This window comes from Stegodyphus dumicola, chromosome 1 (genome assembly GCF_044657685.1).
Source record: "Stegodyphus dumicola isolate Sdum_Otavi_A_Nest chromosome 1, ASM4465768v1".
Lineage (NCBI taxonomy): Eukaryota > Metazoa > Arthropoda > Arachnida > Araneae > Eresidae > Stegodyphus > Stegodyphus dumicola.
In genome coordinates this window covers 93,260,250-93,280,231 of record NC_140768.1, presented here as the reverse complement: position 1 = coordinate 93,280,231, position 19,982 = coordinate 93,260,250, and the positions used below count along the sequence as shown (strand labels likewise).

The 19,982-nt window shown below is 30.9% G+C and overlaps 1 protein-coding gene across 4 annotated transcripts in view; it reads right to left on the bottom strand.

The window, feature by feature from the left end:
• Positions 1–16,446, bottom strand: part of LOC118198315 (CWF19-like protein 2) — a 124,747-nt gene extending 108,301 nt beyond the window's left edge. For 2 of the 4 annotated variants that reach the window (XR_015041429.1, XM_085817834.1), the window contains exon 1: positions 16,267–16,446. Coding sequence is in view for 2 of the 4 variants with exons in the window: in XM_085817834.1 (XP_085673960.1) it covers positions 16,267–16,323 (57 nt within the window). In the remaining 2 variants the exon portion in view is untranslated. Of the gene's footprint in view, positions 1–375; positions 457–16,266 lie in introns of all 4 variants that reach the window. The other 2 variants (XM_085817837.1, XM_085817835.1) reach the window with 2 other exon arrangements.
• Between the last annotated feature and the right edge of the window lie 3,536 nt (positions 16,447–19,982).

Sequence of the window (19,982 nt, the reverse complement as noted above, 5' to 3'; positions counted from 1 at the left end):
TTTTAGCCACAGCTTTAACAAAATTTGTCATAAATGATGTTTATAAAAGAAGTAATAGAAATGGATGTTGTATTTAATATAAACTAAAAATAAGTTTCTATAAAAAGATAATGGTATCTCATTAATTCTTTTAGATTTAATCGATTTATTAATATGTCTACACTTTACTTAATCACCGTTTCTGGGCTCATATTGCTCTATTTTCAATTCAAATCATTTTTTGACATTGATTTGCTGTCTCTAATAGAAGGCATTTTGTCTTTGTGTTGTTTTATATTCCCTACTTTTCTACGCAATTTGAGAATATTGTTTATTTTTGAAGAACTCGTAATATATTATGCATTGAAATATTTGTGAAAAAATAATAAAACAAACCTTGATTTTCAAAATGGAAAGGCCTGACTAAGCAGAAAAGTGATGATTTACAGGTGATGGATCCAGGACAGTCTACTAGCACTAAGAATATCGAAAAGAAAAGAAAAACATTTTACAGAAAATATATTGAAAGTTGCGGTTTTGCAGCTGAAGATGATGGTTCGGTAAAACCATCGAAACTAGTCCTGTGAAAATTTTGTAGGTATAACGCTGATTTTTGTTGTTTGACTTCTGAATTGGTATATTGAAAGTTATTTATCAGTTGGGTTTACTTGGAATGGAGATGAAATGGGCTGTCAACCTCAATGCGTTGTTTACCGTGAACTATTATTCAATCAAAGTATGTCCCCACCATTTCTTAAAAGACATCTTGAATCTAAGCATGCAAATTTAAAGAATAAATCTGAAGAATATTTAAGAGGAAATTATCGGAGTTCAAAAACAGTAAACAATTAATGAAAGGTTCTGTTACTTCAAGTGAAAAAATGTACCTAATAAGCTTAAGAATAGCCAAGACCGGGCAGGCTCATACGATTGGAGACAACCTTATATTACCAACACCTAAAGATATCGTTTTAACATTATTCAATGAAAAAGCGGCTAAATGAAATTAAAAATATTCCATTAATAAATGATGCAGTAAGTCAATGAATTCATGAAATAGTAAATTCATTAAGAGACATTTATTCCAAAAATAAAAGTATTTTACATTCCAATTTGATGAAAGTACTGATATAATGAACTTTGTTCAATTATTAGTTTACATACATTTTGAAGAAGATAAATTAATTGTTGAAGAATATTTATTTTGTGCATCTCTTCATGATAGAGCAACTGCAAATGAAATTTTCAAAGTAATTGACAATTTTATGCCCGAGAATGATATTCCTTGAAACCGTATGCTGCATGTACCTCCGTGCACTGCCCATATGCAGTGGCGGAATTCGGGGTTTTGCTGGAAAACATTCTAGTGTTATTTCTCAAATAAAGAAAGTTGCATATGAATCTAAATTTACTCACTGCTCCATTCATCGTATCATTTTGAATCAAGCAGTGAAAATTGTTAATTTTATTAAAAGTTAAGCTTTAAATTCAAGAATATTTATGATTTTATGCCAAGAGATGGGCAGTGAACATAAAAACCCTTTTGCTACATTCCAAAGTAAGGTGGTTGGTTATACAGGGGTAACGTAATGAATCATCTTTTTGAACTTCGATCCGAAATTCAAATTTTCTTCTGAGATTCAAAATTTGAATTGCAAAATTGTTTATTTAGTGAATTATGGTTGGAACATTTAACATATTTAGCTGATATTTTTGGAAAGTTAAATGAATTAAATTTAAGATTATAAAGATAAAGTGTTAATTTGTTTACCATCAGAGATAAAATAAATGCAATGATAAAAAAACTCAAGCTAATAATCAAGGAACTGGATAATAATATTTTAAGCTTTTTACCACTTTTAAAAAGTTTTCTAACTGAAAATAATTTTAAAATAAAAGAAAGAATTAGTATCCAACATTTAAAATCATTGTATTTCATTGATAAGTAATTTCAAAACTTATTTTACCGAGGATTATGAAAAAGAAAAACTGGGTTAGAAATCCATTTTTCTGAAAATGTACCTTAAATTTTATCTTGTGAAGAAAAGGAACAATTGATAGAAATTTCCTCTGATCGAACTCTAACTGAAGATTTCAAAAATAGCACACTTGTTAACTTTGAGAATGGCAGAATAAAAAAATTTTAAAAAATTTAAAAAAAAAAAAAAAATTTAAAGGCATTTCAAATGAAACTATTTAATTTATACAGTATAAAGTCCAAGATCCGGACGTCCAATATCCGGCATGGTCTAAAATCTGGACCTCAAAGCCACAATCAACCTTTTTTTTGGGAGGGGGATGCTTAATGCATGTGCATTTAATTTTTCCCCCATAATAAAACATGCAGAATCCTGATTCGTAATTTCACTTTGACACTAAATAAAATACCTCGTTATTGAAGAAACAATCATTTTAGCATAAAATTTCGTGATCAATAATTTGACTCCATAGCTGCATATGTGCTTGGCATACATTTCAAACCGAAACATCGTTGATTTTACACCAAATAATATTTTATACCCCTAATGCCAACCTGGCGAATCATTATTTATTAGATTTGTCTTTCATCATCGCATGTTTATACGCACATGAAAACTTGTGTAATGGCTCATTCAGGAATGCCTAAAAAATTTTTTTATAATTGAATAACAAAGAACATGAAAAATTTTTCAGTTGGCATTACGCTTGGTGGTGATTACAGATTTAAGTTAAATGCACTGAGAAATGTTGACAAGGAAAAATTTAACAAAAATTTCTTTCGATATGCTAAAAATAGATTTTGTTAATTATATTCATAGGCCAAAAGATTACATTTATTGCTATTCAAATTAAGAATAATGATTTGTTATTCACATAAACTCAGAACCAGAACCACAACTCGTACGACTGTACGAGTCGGTAGAATTTAAGGAAGATAAAACTTGGGGAAATATTTAGAACTTAAAGATGTGCTTGTTAGCAGAATTTAGAACCCACAGAGATTGCCTCAGGTGATAAGATATCTAGCGCTGGCCCTCGATAAGCCTTAACCCTTTCGGGCCTAATAGGCACATACGTCCCAGAGATTAGACTTCACACCCTATTGAGTAAATAAAACCCACTTTTAAATGAGTTTTTACAGAATTAGAGAACAAATATATGACTAAAGAAACCTTCCACACTTTTAGATTGCAGATAGCACACTTATGTTTTTGAGCATGCCGATTACTCAAGTTTCCATTTGTCTATTTTTTTAATTTTACAGTAAGTACAATTATATATAAGGCATACTTAGTATGAAATAGTTCTTATTGTTCTTATTGTTCTTATTAAGTAGCAATTTAACATTTTTAATGTCAGATTTAAGAAATTTTGAACAAATTCTTTTGTGAGATATACAGTCAAAAGTCGTTGATCCGGACTTGTCGGGACTTCGGCGATTCCGGATTATAGATCATTAGTTTAAATCTGGTAAAATGGCATGCAGAAATTATAAAATTAAAAATATGAAACCGTAATTTACGAAATAAAGAACAATTATGATCTTTACAATAACATACAATAAGCATATCAAAATTTACAAAAAAAAAAGCTTAATATTTATTTGTTTACTTTATTAAACATTTCTTTCAATGTAAGTTGTTTAAGTTGCTTCGTTTTTTATGTGATAATACATTCTCTTTAATTCTATAAACAGACATAATTTCTTGTTCAGTTACAAAGTTCCGCTGTTGAAGTCCTATAATTGCTGTGTCGAGAATACCGGCTAATTCATCAATCGAATTTTTTTCTTTTTTAATAACCTCTGTTACTTTCTTCGCTGTCGGAATCGAATTATAATGACGAGGTATTTGATTTAAATCATATCAAAGACGGAGTACATCAAAATGAAATACTACATTTCGTAAGCAATTATAAGCCAAATAAAATAAAAACATCTGCCCTGAAGATAAGGATAGTGCTGACAGATCAACTTCCAATTCATCGCGCGCCGGACACGCGGCGTTAAAGATAAACAAAGTTTACATAAACAAAGGATATGCCTTTATCCATTTTTTGCAGCAATTCCACTTTTTGTTTAATGAACTCCGAAACATACTTTCGCTTTGAAGATCCGTTACATATTAGTAAATATAAATCGGAAATTCTATTTGACATAATCGAAAGTTCAAGCTTACTTTTATAAAATTGCTCTAACAGTGTGCAAAAAATAATAAGCCGGATCCAATTCGAAGATTAAGGAACAACGCAATCTGCAATATTAACTGAAATAGATAATTAGATAATTTTAGCTTAGCTTATATCATCCGTAACGCCCATTCGTAAACGTATTTTTCGCACGCGCACACGCAAATTCGCAGCCGTAGAGGTCTTACGCGCATGCGTCAACGCGACGCATACGCAGAAAGTTTGTAGCTTTGAGGTCCGGATTATAGACCATTCCAGATTATGGGTGTCCGAATTAACGACTTTTGACTGTATTGTCCCAATTGTATTTAACAGTATGTCCCACCAGTGATCAAATTACTACATGCTCATATATTATGTTTGTATTTATAAAGCATATATGAAAATTTCTGTTGTATATGAATTAGTGCATATGACAGAGTTTATGTTTGTAACATTCACATTATATACTAATAGCATAAATTTTAGTTTTGTTTTCTGAGAAAGGGTAATATTCTAGACGATTGGGACAAATAGTCTCAGTTGACAATACGATTGGGACATATTGTTCCAAAAGATTTCCAGGAAACGGAAAAAGTTAAAAACTTTAAACACACTTCTTTTGGTTACTACACTTCTTTACTGAAAACTAAAAAATTTCGATCGACTAGTTAGTTGGAATTCTCTCGACACAGCAATTACAAGACTTGAACAATGGAACTTTATAAATGAAAAAGAAATTAGATGTATCTATAGAATTAAAGAGAGTGTATTAGCCCAAAAAAATGAAGCAGCTTAAACAACCTACATTAAAAGAAATGTTTAATAACGTAAACAAATAAATAAAGCCTTTTTTATGTAAATATTGATACCCTTTAGATCATAAATACCTCATTATTTCATAAATCACGATTTCAAATTAATTTTATAATATCTATATGCCAATTTAGTAGATTTAAAATCATGATCTAATATCCGGGAAAATCCCAAATCTGGGCGCTATTAAAATGATGATCTAATATCCAGAAAAATTACAAATCTGGGTGCTATTAAAATGATGATCTAATATCCAGAAAAATCCCAAATCTGGGCATTTCCGGATATTAGATCATCATTTTAAATCTACTAAATTGGCATATAGATATTATAAAATTAATTTGAAATCGTTATTTATGAAATAATGAGGTATTTATGATCTAAAGGGTATCAATATTTACATAAAAAAAGGCTTTATTTATTTGTTTACATTATTAAACATTTCTTTCAATGTAGGTTGTTTAAGCTGCTTCATTTTTTTGGGCTAATACACTCTCTGATTCAAGTCCCAATGACTGCGAATCTCGGACTTTGCACTGTATTGTCTTTTTGCAGAACCTAATTGTGTGAACAAGGATTTCCTTACATGTTATATTTTGAAAAATACTAAATACAAACCAAAATTAAAAGTGCATCATAATTTATGGTTAAAACTAAGTGAAATAAAACCAAGCATAAAGAAATTGATCAACAGGTTCAAATTTGGCACTATATTTTAGAATTAAAATATTATAACTTAAATTTTGATAATTAATATGGTAACCAGTTTTTAATCTAATATTTTTGTGTGCATATTTAATACAAAACGTCAATAGGTTGTGCAAATAGAAAAATATAAATATTTTTAATATTTCTATTGAGAAACTGAAAAACAATCATTTTAAAATGTAGTTGTAGTACTGAAATTTTTCAGTTTTTGTTTAAATAGTATGTGCTAGTCAAAAGGATGAGAGCTGCTGCATGTGGTCCCTGGGTTGCAGGTTAAACACTTCTGGATTATGGTAATACAGACTACGGCTAACTATCAAAGCAGAAGGCAGGGTCGTTCCTATCAGGAATGCAGCGTGTAAAAGTACGCGGGCCGGGAAAATCATGGATGGCAGGACTCTCGGGACACCATGTTTAAATATTTTTAATTCATTGCAAGTACTATTTATACAATTTGTTATATGTAAGTACTTAGTTTGAAATAAAAATTTTATTAATCATTCAGCTTTTTTTTTTTTTTTTTTTTTTTTTTTTTTTTTTTTGCTATGGCAATCTTACGAAAGTACATGAGCAGACAATGGCCAAGGAACAGCTAATGTTACGTAATGCTGTCAATAAACTTTGGGATATATCCACGAGACTTTGTTTTATGAATAACTTTGTTAACTGAACACGAGACTTTGTTTTATGAATCCATTTTTGCGGATGGCATCAGTTTTCGGCGTTACCATACACGTTCTGATCCGTGTTTGCTTAATGATATAAGTGTTCTATGAATTTAATGTTGGTATTAATTGAATTATGTATTGTATTTTTTTTTTCTGTTTTTTGATAATATCCTAGTAGAGAATTCATTTAATGAAATTTCATAGGTACAGCTGGTGATTAATAATAATTTACTTTGGTACTTATGTACAATCCCATCAACCATGAAACTGTTGCACAGCAATGCATCACAGTGCCAATTATGGATAAGTGTAACGTAACAACATACTCATAACATCTGTACATTTGATGAAGTTCAACTGATTTTCAATAAACCACCTTTTCTTTTGATGGATAAGTATACAAATTGTTATTACTGTATTTTTTCTCGCATTTTGGGAAAAAAGGGGGGAGTTGAAATTTGGGCCCTGCCTTCTACAAAACAGCAAGCAGTGGATCATTTTCAAAGTTATAGTATCCTACCTTAAAAACGTATTAATGGACATGATATGGTCAGCTGAATATGACTGACAAAACAGTAATAGATTAGAGGAATAACCTGCCCCTTTTTTATTTTCAAGAACATATGTATATAAATTATTTTTGTATTTTTTCTTGCAATTTGAAAAAAATTAAGTACTTACACATTAGCGCAACCACTGGCAAAGTTTGGCAAATTTTTACAGAAATAAAGGTCATTCGGTTAATTTTCAGCCTGCAACTTACAATGGATATGGTTACCTAAAGAGCTGTTATGTACATGGTTGCCAGAGTTTCATGATTTCTACTGAGGTGGTTGCGATAATATGAAAGTACCAAAAATTATTAAAATTTGAGCAACAAGCAGTAGATTATTTGAAAAATTTGGGACAAGAAAATGTATGTATTAATGGAGACAATATGGTCAGCTGAGTATGGCCAACAAAACAGTAACAGACTGAAACAATTACCTGTAGAACGTTTATACTAATAACAGTCTAAACAGAACTTCTAGTAAAATCAAACAGCTTAGCAAAATTGTAGAAACTGACAAATGCCTTTTTAAGGAATGCAAAAATGAAGACGTCGGATATTGACTGTTACAAAATAAAAAGACATTATGTCCTTCAGAATTCCATAAGAATATTGTCACATATTTGGAAGCATCTTTGTCAACTTTCACAATCGACATGATAATAAGCAAGAACGTGCATTTTTTTTTTTTTTTTTTTTTAAATCACTGAACTTTTTCATTCAATTTGAAAGACAAATGCATTATGTTTTTCTGTGAGACAACACACTTCTTTCATATTGCTCTGCTTTTCAGCTTAAATCTTTTAAGTGTAAACTCCTCATGATTTGCCAAGTGACAATGCAAAACTTACTTACTGCTGAATTTTTAATGAAAAGTTCCATAAATTAACAAAAAGTATCAAACAAATGAAAAATAAATTCAAAATAAGGGTTCTGAGGTACACCTGTATGGGTGGAGGACTATATACGTTCAAAATTTGTTGGCTCTAGGTGCTGCCATTTTTCCACAATGCAAGGAATATAAAACATATATGCATACATAAAAATTCTTTGTTTAGAGACACATATCAGAATCAGACAGTCTTTTAGTCTAGGTTTGCTTCAACTCCCATTTTGAAGTTGTTGTTTACTATATGAGGTAAGCATATACTCACAGATTATAAAAATTCACATATCTTTGATTTATCAATTTAAATTTTGGCCAGTTCTTTACACTTCCCTGTCAATTTTGCCTGAAATTTAACAATAGTAGATTTTTTAATATAGAATAAAATCATTTTCATATTTCTTTATCAATCAAATTATGTTCAGCAAATGAATAAGTGTCAACCAATAAAAGCATCAGTCTCATTACCATTGGTTTTCACAATACTTTTTCTGAAGATATAAAAGCAGTTCTCAGTTTGTACCTTTCTCCTTGTATATAGAGGATTTCATAGTTTTGGCGATTTTTCTCAGCCAAACAAAGCTTTGGTTGTGTTATTTACCAATGGTGAGCATATTTCCTGAGAAAGCTAATTTGCAAAAATATCATCATATTCATTTCTACATAGTTGAGCTAATATGTCTTCTCTTATCCATCTCTTTAACTATGTAAGATATTTGTCTATTTATGATGTGCCATAACCCTAGCTGATTTCCCCATTTGGTGGTATTTTAGATTTTTGATGCCAATAAATATTTTACTGCTGTAGACTTACTAACAGAAACATGACGTATTAAAAAACAGGAAGAATAATAAAAACTTTCTATAGTGATTATATCACATTTATTTAAGATTTCTGAACTCTTTGTATGACATCAAGGCATATAAGGCATTAGTGAAAATACTGAGTGACATATGAAATAAGTCATCTAAGTTATCTTTAAACCAATTCTATTCTCTCACTGTATTCTGTTAAATATCTTATCTAACTATGTATTTCCACATTTCCAAAAAAGAAATTCTTCTAAAATATAGCTTAATATCATAATTATTTGCACAAATTTTATGAATCTGACAAAATAACATCCATTTAAAGTAATTTTACAGCTTTTTATTTTTCCTTCAATGAATCTATAATTTTCATGACCGTATTTCCTAAATTTCACAGAATATAATTAATGCTCAAAATACTGCCCCAAAGTAAGAAAATTAATCCTTTAATCATGATAAAAAAAATTACTGGACTTTTGATCACATTTAATAAAATCAACATTTAACCAAAGTAAGAAAATATAAATTATGCTGAAAGTTAAGTGGTACAGTACAAAGTCTGAGATCCGGACCTCAAAGCCACACACTTTTTTTATATGCTTTATGCATGCACATTCCTCCTCTCAGCATAATAAAACATGTGGGGAGTCCTGATTCTTAATTTCACTTCCACACTAAATAAAATACCTCATTATTAAAGAAACAATCATTTTAGCATACAATTGTAGCATCAATAATTTGGCTCTGTAGCTGCCAAATTGCATGCTTGGCTTACAACAGAAACCCAAACATTTTACATTGATACATCGCTGAATTTACACCTAGTAATATTTTTATTATATTTTGCTTTCATCACCGCATGTTTTATCAACACATGAAAACTTGAGTAATGACACATATAACAATGCCTAAACATTTTTTTTTTTTTTTTTTTAATGTTAGTAATTGAATAACAAAGAGTATGAACCTTTTATGTTGACATTACGCTTGGCGATGATTACAGATTTAAGTTAAATGTGTTAAGAAATGCTGACAGGAAAAATTTCTTTCTATATGCTAAAAATAGATTTTGTTATTGATACTCATAGGCCAAAAGATTGAGTATTCTTAAATCAATGTAAAATGTTTTGGTTGCAACGAATGGCAGACTTTAGGGAAGACAAAGGAAGATGCTTGGTAGTAGAATTTAGACCTCCTGCAGAGACTGCATCAGGCAGTAAGATATCTAGTGCCTTAAATATATGTGGGAATTTATTTATTCAGGACTCAGATAAGCCTAGCATGTGGAAGAAATAGATATAAATATAATAAGTAACTAAACTAACACAATTCAGGCATAACTGTCTCGGTGCGTGATATAAGCAAGATAAAATTTAGCGGAACAACTTGTCTTTAGTCGCCAATCTCGTGATACATACCCAAATATATATAGTGAACGACAGCTTAATTTTATGATGGTAGCCTTGAATTTTAATGATTTTCAAAAATCGCAATCCAAAGGTGAAATTTTCCAGTTTAACAGATTTTGTAAGGAAATGTGGAGAAGCAGTAATAAATGACGATATATTAGAAGTTTTTCATTACGATGGCAATGTTCTTCAATCATCAATCAATTAACAGACGACGAAATCTGCAGTATGGTTCTAGATTTAAAAAATACTGCTACCACTAGTGGAGAAAGTAACAGAGAGGTTACTGAAAACGAAAAATTTTCGATTGACAAATTAGTCGGAATTCTCGACACACCAATTACAGGACTTCAACTATGTATCTGAACAAGAAATTATGTCTGTCTACAGAATTAAAGAGAAAATTTTAGCATAAAAAACAAAGCAACTGAAACAACTTATACTGAAAGAAATGTTTAAAGTAAACAAATAAATGTTAAGCTTTTGTAAATTTTGATACCCTTTAGATCATAAAAGCTTCATTATTTCATAAATCACGATTTCATATTTTTATAGTTCTGTAATTTTTACATGCCATCTTACTAGGCTTAAAGTGATGATCTTATATCCGGAAAAATACCAAATCCGGAATTGCGGAAGTTCCGACAAGTCCGGATCTCGGACTTTGTACTGTATTGTTAACAGAAATGTATCCCCGTAACACAATTTGATCATCTTCTATATATGAATCTTCATCAACAGATGAATATATCGAAGACTATATTGAAATAATATAAATATTCTGAATGTAACAAAGATCTCGTAGGCGCGGTGCCAAGTTTTTTGTTGTAATCTACTGCGACTGATGAGCAATCGAAAGTTTTTTTAATCGCTCAGGGCTCTAAGTCAAAAGTTCTTTATCACTCACGGCTTTGAAAATCTTCGTTAAATTTCAAATTAATCACACATTACAAGGTGTAACATATGTAACTGCAATTAATACATGATAACTATAACTGCATTATAGAAAAATAGCTAGTAATGTGGAATAAACGATGTTTAGCTGATTTTGTTTCATATCATCATTTACACTTACCAATAACATATAAATAACGTTTGTTTTCACCCTTTTAATCAAATATTACGTGGCACAGCCAATGAATAATTTTTGAAGAACCAAACAATGTCATTTGTCAGTAGTAACCTTAAAGATGTTCTCAATGTTGGTACATGACAGGAAGTTGTTTACAATGAAATAAAATTGGTACAACTCTGATATACGCCCTAATTTCACCAAATGTGGTGATGATATGTGTTCTGCGCTGGTTTTTGGCGCGACTGCGTGATGTATGGCAACCCTGTTGACCTTGAAAAATCTTTCGCTGGAGCTTGTTGGTTCGCGAAGATGGGGGGGGGAGATAAAATTGTGGAAGTTGTTGAATTGAAGTTCGGCAAAAGGAAATATCGTGGCCATCCTGTTGAGGGGCAGTAGGTATTTGGAGGTGTGGAAAGAGGGTCTGGGAGATTATTTTTAGTGGCTGTGCATGATAGAAGAAGGGATTTGTGATTTTATTTATTTGTGAACCATAGTATGAATTTTCTGGATAGTGTGCCTGGGTGTCATATAAATACAAAAGTGATTACGTGGCGACATATTATAGGCAGTATGAAATTGGTATTTCTGCTGTTCGAAAAAGCATTAATTCATGGTAAGTGCATTTTATTTTATTCTTGCTCTTATTTTGTAGAATGTTATGTTCATTGTTTTTTTAGTATGAATTTCTGTTGTTATTTTTTTTTTAATTGTTTGAAATTTTAGTTATTTTAGTTTATTTTATTGATTAATACGTAGCACTTAGATTGTGCAATTCGTAGATGTTTTTTAAAGTTGAAATAGAATGCTGTGTACATGGTATTGTTTGAAATTTATTGTTGCTATGTTAATTTATTAAAGCGTGGTGTGCGTAGTTCGTAGATTCGTTTGTTGCCTAGATTGTGCAATTCATAGATGTTTTTTTAAGTTTAAACAGGATGCTGTGTACATGGTATTCTTTCAAATTTATTGTTGTTATGTTAATTTATTAAAGCGAGGTGTGAGTAGTTCGTAGATTCGTTCATTGCCTAGATTGTGCCATTCGTAGATTTTTTTTTTTAAGTTAAAACATATTGCTGTGTACATGGATTCTTGTCAAATATTTTTGGTTAGAAACTTTACGTTTTTGCTATCTACATTTTTTGTTTTTGTTTCAGATTTTTAGCTTAAATTGTGTGTTCAAAATAGACATTTTAGGCTTAAAGTTCGAAATGTAGACAAAAAATTTAGATAGTAATATGGCAGCGTGGAGTTTCTCACATATCAGAGTAGTTCCATAAAATTTTTCATCATTAGCAAGTGAACTGTTTATTTCCATTTGAAGTGTCTAAAGATGTGTGTGTTTATATATATATATATATAGAGAGAGAGAGAGAGAGAGAGAGACTATTTCTTACAAGCATATTTAATTTAAGACATGCATATTACATGCATATTTAATTTAAGACAAGTCTTAAATTAAATATGCATGGATTAAAGCCACAGTCTAAGTTTCGAAGGTAATATATAAATGAAAATTGAAAGAAGTAGAAATAAAAATTCCAGATTTACAAATCAGCATTCAGTGGTAATACTAAATCACATGAAACTAAAGTAGCAATTTTATTGCATATTATTGGTGAAAAGGTGCTTGAAAATTTTAATACTTTTAATTTAAATGAAAGAGATAAGAAAGATGTAGACAAAGTAATTGAAGCTTTCGAAAATTACTGTTTACTAAAAGCCAATGACAGTCTTGATGGGCTTATATTTTTTTCTCAAATGCAACTGAATAAAATTAAAGAAATTAAGTAGAAACAGGGGATTTGCAGAATTAAAAGATAATTTAATCAGAGATAAAACAGGATGTGGGATTTTAGATTAAAATCTTAAAGACAGGCTATTAAGAGAAGATCAGTTAACATTGGATAAATAAATGTATTGAAATGTGTAAAGCTGCTGAATTAGTAAAAATTTAGCTGAAAACTTCAACTGAAGAAAATAAGTAGAAGTGATAAAACAGAACAAAATTCACCTTCAGAAAAATAAAGTCGGCCGTGTAAGAAAAAATAACATATGATACTAAAACAACACAACACAAAATCATCTTCAAACTCTCAAGGAAATTAATTTGATATTCCAAACCCATGTAAAGTATCTAGAACTTTTTACAAGTTACACAAGTATTCTGCTTGTAATAAGATTTACTTATACTGTAAAAAGAAAAATCACTTTTCTAAAATGTGCATTAAAAAAAGTGTTAATATTGTACAGAATAATTTACAGCATGAGTTGCATTACAATGATAATGAATATATGTTAGGATAAGTATCTATTTTCTAAAAATAGAGCAAAATGAAGAATTTTTGTAGATGATTTGAAAATGATTTTAAATGATTTGGTATAATGATTTCAAAAACAAAAAGTAAACATACCTAAATACTTATTTGTTAAGTTGGATACTGGTACTCAATGTAATATATTACCATTGCCTAAATTCTCAAATTAAATTTAAACGATAAATATTTGACTTAATCAAACATAAGGTTAAATAATTACAATGACTCTAAAAGTGATTTAGTTGGAAAACGTAAGTTCTTATGTGAGACATCTAAAGGTGATAAAGATGAAGTCTAATTTATAGTAGCATGTGATAAAATTGTTCCAGCTATTTTAGTTTTGCAAAATATTACAAAAATTAAATCTAGTACAAAGGATGTGCACAATAAATCCTGAATCAAAAGAAAAGTTACCGAATCTTTGAATAGATATCAAAACTTATTTAAAGAAAATAAGATTTGAAATGGTTATACTCATCACATTATATTAAAAAACAAAAGCTGTTGGTAAAATAAAGCCATGTAAGAAAATTCCACTAAAAAAGGAACTGGCAAGAATATAAAAAGTGGGTTAGAGTAGATTTAAAGGTGCCCCAGGCTAAGCTGTTGTTTCATTTATCACCAAGTTGTTTCATTTATGGTAATTAAGTCGCTGAATGTTATGGAAACCCTATTATGACGTAATTGGTTGCATGACTGTGGTGAATTTTAATGATGGGGAAAAGATTTGTAAGGGTTCGTGTGTATGTTGGTTAGTAAGTCTTTTGGTTATTTTGTGTTTTACACTGTAAAATGGCTGAATGTGGTAAGATTAATTTGAATTTCTGTACGATTTGGAATGAAAGGGAAAACAGTATTAATTGACTGGAGTGTAAATGAAGGTTTACTTAGTAGCCATTATAACTGTCCTGTGGAAGGAAATGTGAATGGTCGAATGTCGGAGGATACTGGAACTATGCAGAATATTTTTTACTCTTATTTTTGTAAATTTATGTGGCAATGCCAGTATGCAGATTCTAGTTCAGATAATTTTAGGAAGTTTTTGGATGCTGTTAAGGAATTTCGTTTGAATGAAGACACGTAAATTTTTAAATAAGGTTAAGTGGATATTTCGCTTGTGTAGCGCTAAGATGAATTTTTTTTTAATGTTATTTCATTGTTTGATTTAAAATGTAGTTTATTGAGATTATATATATTTTGTTGGCTGCTCCTTTGACTTTTTAAGTGAATATAGATCGATTTGTACATGGGCACAGTCAATGGAGTGAGCAATGCCTAGCTTGTACAATTCTCTGATGTTTTTTTAAAGTGAAATTAGGTTGAGTGTACATGGATACCGAGTTTCTGCAATTCTTTGACTTGTTATTTTGGATCTGTGTATCAATCTACAGAATTGAGTTCTAGTTGTAGTAAGAAAATAGGATGGTAATTTAAGAGTATATTTAGATCCTCAGTACCTTAACCAAAATATACTGAGAGAACATTACCACATACTAAACTCTGAAGAAATTTTATGTCAAATGCAAAGGTGTTTAGTATTTTTAATGACAAGAAAGCATTTTGGTAAATTTAAATATCAGATTTAATTTGTGAACTTACTACATTTAAAGTTCATTTCACAGATATTGTTTTTTAAGGTTGCCATATGAAATGTGTTCAGCACCAGAAGTTTTTCTGAAATTTTTATTGATATAGGAGTTCAAATGCACACAGATGACTTATTAATTTAGGGAAAGATAAAAACGAACAAGATTTAAGATAAGAAAAAAAAAGGTGCTAGAAAGAGACAGTGTGTGTGTGTGATTATGGCAAAGCCTCGAGGGCTATCTGCCTAAGGGGAGGGATGCCTTCATTGAGGACTTTCTAAGGGAAACTGGCTCGTATACATGTTACACATGGGGAAAACCACGAAAACGCCCATGCAGCAGTCCGTTCGCGGGATTCGAATCTCGGACCGAACTACCAGTGTTCAGCGATTTTACCGCTCAGCCGCTGGTGGGCTCTAGAAAGAGACAGAGAAATTAATGTTAAATTTAATTTAAATATATGTAACACTGGGGAGTTAGAAAGTCAAATACATTGGACACATATTATCTAAAGATGGTTTAAAACCAGATGAAGACAAAACTAAAGCTATTTTAGATATAAAATCATCAAAAAATGTCAAGAAATTAGAAACTTTCCTAGAAATGATTACTTATATTTTTCGATTTATACCTAATGTATCAGAAATGACATCATGTTTAATAGATTTGTTGGGAAAAAAAAAACAGGTTTTCTGGAACTGGAATGCAATACATGAAAAAGCATGTAGAAGAATAAAACATATCTTTGTAAATAAAACAGTTTTACAGTATTATGATATAAACATGCGAGTAGTTTTATCTGTAGATGCGTCTCAGGAAGGAATAAGAGCCGTCTTACAGCAGAATAATTTACCAGTGGTACGTGCATCTAAAGATTAATAAATACATAGAGGAATTATGCTCAAATTGAAAAGGAAACTTTAGCTACTGTATTCACATGAGAAAAATTTCAACAGTAAATGTTTAGAAAATACATTACAGTTAAAAGTGATCATAAACTGTTGGAATCAGTTTTCAAGAAGCCATTAAATAAATGTCCAGTTAGATTACAAAGAATGCGTACAAGATTATAGCCTTATCAGTTAAAACATAAACTAAAACAAGAACTTTTCATAGTTTTCATAGAACTTTTCATTTAAGAATTTTTGTGCTATTGTACCTAGAAATTTATGAAAAGATATGATAAGTAGAATTCATTATGGTGATTTAAGAGTAGAAAAGGTAAAGGTACATTTTAGTGTAACCCTTGGCGAAATTTGGAGATTTTTGGCGGTACATGGATACCGAGTTTGTGCAAAACACACCCTAAAACACTTACCTTTTTCTTGTGTTTTTCAGGAAAATCATGATGTTTCTTAAACTTTAACTCATTCATATTTACACCACACAACCAAAAAACCAAACAAGTACCGCCGGAAACGATAGACGTCTTGTTTTGCACTAGCGTAAAAAAGTAAAAACACGGCTGTGTCTACCCGTACGACGTCGGACGGCTAGCTCAAACATGGAAATAATGCTAAACGCACGACTAGTTGCGCAGAAACACCTTCGTGATTTCTGCGCATTCCGACCCGTCGTGAAGAGATGTTTGTTTACATTTGTGTTGATTATCGGAAGGGTGAATTGGGATAAGGTTCGGAGAACAGCCTTGGCCAACTTGGCTCCTTTAAGGATACGGGCGACATTTCATTATGCCAACGGAAGTAAATATCATCTGGGGAATAGGTGCTAAGGAGAAAAGGAAATACATGGGGAAAAACGGGATTATGATGTTTATATTTGTTTGGTATCTTATTGCTAATTTTGTTCTGTTATGTTGCTAAATTAGCATTAAAAGTCGAATAATGTGCGTCTATTGCGAAAACGCAGGGCAATTACTTTTCGGTCCGATTTTATATATGTATTAATATATCACATTCCTGCTCATATGATCTACATATGTATCAGATAACTAGCTACTTTTGACACTTATTTTTGGATGTGTATTATTTTATAACTTTTTCTGCTTTGAAAACCCGAGTATTGAAACATTATGTGTATGCTTGTGAAAATATTATTTCAAATATTCTCGTATAACTAACTATATTATAATCTCATATTATTCAGTTCTCATATAACTACGATAGAAATATGCTTCTGTTATTTACTTTAAAAATGAAGTATTTAATAGCCTTCCACATAGTAGCCATTCTAGAATTAGTTATGTAAAATGCTAATTTCCTTATGCATTATTTTGTCTAAATATTCATTTTCATAAAGAATATATAATGAATGTAGAGAATGCGAGTTCAGTATATTTTAAAGACAGAGATAATACAGAAAAGGGAGACTACACATGCAACCAGATAAAAGTGACCATATTCTAAAGAAAGTTAATAAACTCAAAATGATGTGAAAGTATAGCCCATGCCACAGAATTCGCTTAAGTATTATTTCTGAGTGGTAAAGCAGAACATATATATCTGAGTGCATTTCTTATATCTAAAATAAAATCTGTTATTAGTTGCTGAGGAAAAAGTAAGAAAACATTTTTTTATGGATAGAAATATTTGTAGCTGAGTATTGAAAGTCTGATACTTCATCGACACTGAAATAGCAATTTATATAGTGTATGAAAGTGAAAAAAAAAGTGTTGTTTTTTGAAAACTCCAAAAAAAATTTTTATAATCTTTGCTTTATTTTCTCATATAACAGCATTAGTGCTATGTATTAAACAATTTTTATTGCTTGCATATTGAAATCTTGCTTTCATGTTTGAAATCATACACACTGGAAAGGAATGGAACATAGGGAACACACTGAGATGGCATAAAATCCATAAATGTGATTAACAACTGTATCTGTAATATATACAGCCTACCATGGAATCTGGTGGGTAAGACTGCTGAACATTGATAGTTAGACAAACTCCAAATTATGGTGAACAAATTCTCTCCGTGGATGCTTCCGTGGTTTTCCCTCTATATAACATGAACAGAGGCAGTTCTTCATAGAAAGTTATCCATGAAGGCATCTTTTTTCCTTCATATCTCAGTAGGTAAGACAGCTGAGCACTGATAGTTCAGTCCAAGTTGAATTCCCAGGGAACAGATTGGCTGCATGCATGTTTTCATAGGTTCTCCATTGCATAACATGAGTACAAGACAGTTTCCATCAGAAAGCCCTCCTTAACAGCATTATTCCATCAAGGAATATACACTAGCATACTTTTCCATAACTTAATAAATCCAAATCTCTTTAGGCAGACAGTTTGTGTCTGAAATCTGAACTATAGATGTTAAAGTCTTTTTCCGCATATATATTTAAAAAATACCTCAGAAAATAGAATATTAATTTTTAATGTTTCTTGTATATTGTTAAGTGTATATCTAGAGATTGATAGATAAAAACTATGTAAATCAAGATTCTAATTTAAATTTGTTTTGCCCTTAAATCATCATTTTAATTTAGGTATTTTCAGTTTCTGTACTAAAAATAGTAACTGCTTATAATAAACCTCTCTGGACTGCGTCATTCCTCTATTAATCCATGTCAAGTGACTTCCTACATACACATTTCTAGTAATGTCTGTCTATATAATGCTGTTAATTTTTTGTAAATCGAAACTTAACCAGCCAATATTATTTTAGAGCGCTATTTATCAATCAGTCAAACAACGTCGAAAGTAATTCACTCTGGATTAAGAATTTGTACTGACCACAAAAAAAAAACTATATAAATCATTTTGGATTCTTCCTCCCACTGTACATTTATTTATGTTGCTCATAATTTTTAGCTTTGAAAACTTATTGTACTAACAGCATGTATAAGAATTTTCGGGAATACAGGAGAGGTTGTAAATAAATTTAGGTATATATCACTATGTTTCTGTTAATAATCATTTTTACTATTATTTGAGGACTATTAAGTTTAGAAACACTCTTTAATTTTATGGAAATAAATCTTTTCACATATTCTATCATATAGAAGTTTCATTCATAACATCCCAACTGGAAAAGGCTGTTGTAGGTTAAGTTAATTCGTAAGCACCCGTCCATTCCCGAAAGTACATTCTGTATTGCTAAGTCTTGTTAACTAGTAAGCTGCACCTCAGTGTTTAATGGAAGATGGCCCTGCGGGTGTTCCGAGAGTCTCGCAACTTTTATTCCTCTACTATCAGCTTCTCCAGAGAATTTCGGCTGGCCTTGTATTTTGAATGCTCGCTTGCTTCATGCATGAAGAAAGCATGGATGATTATAAATTTATAATAGCTTCACGTTATAAGCTGACAAACATCCATGCACATGGTGGCTTATAATGTGAAGATATTATAAGTTTACCAATAGCTACGCCTTCTTCCGGATTCGAACCTAGACCCTTCACTACGGCATTCAGCGTCATTAACCATTATACCGCCTGGGCAGCCCTATACATACCAACAGCATAGAAAACCAAATTTATATATAAACAAGTGTTTGGATTTTATTTCTTAAAATACACTATAGGTCGAACTAGGGATCTGGTGGCCTTTTTGCAAGCACGCACTGCTCACTTAACAGAACTGAACCTGAATATGAGATAGATTATGATATAAAGATGCAAATATCGACGGTTCAAAAAATTAGATTTTAGTACAGATTCATAAGAAGATAACAAATACGGTGCTGTTCATTAAAATCTCTATACCAGGAAGCAAAGCAAATAACAGAATCATATTTATCGTATGTATTGTATTTATTAATATATTGCGTTCATAATATGCGTAATTCGGTACACAAAGCTGACACATCTGGCAGCTAGTAACATCTGTAATCGAATCTGTCTGATATCTGAGACCCGACGAAGGAGGCTTACCCGGATATTTACCGGCCTCAGGGCAAATACTCTCGACACACGAGTGCTATTGACGAATGAAGGGTTATTGTAATTGGCTATTTATCGCCGTACTGGTTATTTTTTGTTATCATACTTTTACGTATGTTGTAATTGCCATGTGAATGGGTTTGGGGAAGTTTTTATAAAATATTTACGACTCTTCTCTTTAGTGGTATAGTT